The sequence below is a fragment of the Notothenia coriiceps genome, unplaced genomic scaffold, assembly GCF_000735185.1.
Source record: "Notothenia coriiceps isolate Sejong01 unplaced genomic scaffold, NC01 NC01_scaffold00030588, whole genome shotgun sequence".
In the NCBI taxonomy this organism is placed as follows: domain Eukaryota; kingdom Metazoa; phylum Chordata; class Actinopteri; order Perciformes; family Nototheniidae; genus Notothenia; species Notothenia coriiceps.
In genome coordinates, this window is record NW_011363289.1 from 1 (window position 1) to 1355 (window position 1355).

General features: G+C 51.1%; 1 protein-coding gene across 1 annotated transcript; it reads right to left on the minus strand.

Moving 5' to 3' along the window:
• Positions 1-6: 6 nt before the first annotated feature.
• ntsr1 (neurotensin receptor 1 (high affinity)) lies at positions 7-1086 on the minus strand. The gene has a single exon (XM_010787532.1). The coding sequence runs from the start codon at positions 945-947 to the stop codon at positions 144-146; it is 804 nt and encodes a 267-aa protein (XP_010785834.1). The 5' UTR covers positions 948-1086; the 3' UTR covers positions 7-143.
• Positions 1087-1355: the final 269 nt, after the last annotated feature.

A 1355-nucleotide genomic window follows, 5' to 3' on the forward strand; every position in this document is an offset into this window, starting at 1 on the left:
TTATGTGATTCACATACACACCAGAGAATGCAGAAAATGAAGTCTCTGAAGTTGAAATATGTTTGGGGGAGATAACATGTGCCCCCCAGCTGGAACCTCATGCCACCCTTTCGCACCCCGTATAACTTTCTACTGCCCCTGCTTCAGGGACGTGTGGCTCGGAACAACAGATTCATATTCATAATTTCCCCTTGAATTAGCCCAGATGTGGTAAGAGCGACTATGGATAAATCCGCGCGTAAAACCAAAACACACACACGCAGCGATATGACACCTACTTGGAGCACGGTCTTGATGGTGACGGGGGACACGATAGAGGTGCATATATTCTCTCCTTTACGCATCACCTGGCCCATGACGAAGATCATCGGCGTGGCGAGCGCGAAGGACGCGAGCCACATGGCACTAATGAGCTTCTTGGTGCGGCTGCGGGACATAATGCTCTTGGCTTTGAACGGGTGGCAGATGGCCATATAGCGCTCCACGCTCAGGCTGGTGATGTTGAGCGCAGTGGCGTAGGAGCAGCTGTTCCGCAGGAAGTAATAACCCCGGCACACCGCGTCCCCGAACACCCACGGGTGGTGGAACCAGATGAAGTTGTAGAGCTCGATAGGCATGGAGAGGACCAGGATGAGCAGGTCGGAGACGGCGAGGCTGGCCAGGTGGTAGTGCACGGTGCTCTGGAGGTTCTGCAGGGTCTTTCTGCTGAGCAGGGTGTAGAGAGTGATGGAGTTCCCCAGAGAGCCCACAGCGAACAGAGCAGCGTATATGACAGTGACTATCACCCTGGAGTAAACATCGGTATTCACTTCCAAGTCTTCCTCCTCCGTGTTGGAAGCGGCGGTGCTGATTCCATAGGGGCTGTTTCCAAACAAGGAGTTATTCCCAAAGAGTCGCTGCTCCAGGGCGACAAAGTCGCGCCCTGCCAGCGTGCCGTTTAAATCCATTATCCCTCTGTGCGTGAGAACATGGAAACAGAGAGTATGAGTGTTAAAAGTGAGTGGAAATATGTTGCTGGTGCACCAAGTGCGGAGAGGTTCAGTGTGGGGAAACTTGGAGGACAGCGGTTTCTATATCCGGCACCACGGGAGGCGCGCTCCTATTGGATCCGCTGCAATGACGCACACTCATTCATAAAGGAGCCCGTTCAGATTCACCTAAGAACACTAAAGAAAGCAAAAATCACACTTCCTGAGGGACATTTTTTTTCACTCTCTGTTTGCCTGTCAAGGCTTCTCTCTCTCCTGCTCTCTCACTCGCACAAGAAGTAATGTTATAGGCACAGATGGAAGAAGTATCCAGATGCTTTACTTGAGTAAACATACCTGATACATTAATGTCAAAATACTTCATTA

Coding starts and splice junctions, on each gene's coding strand:
- ntsr1 (XM_010787532.1), bottom strand. CDS start 947: ATGGATTTAAACGGCACGCTGGCAGGGCGCGACTTTGTCGCCCTGGAG.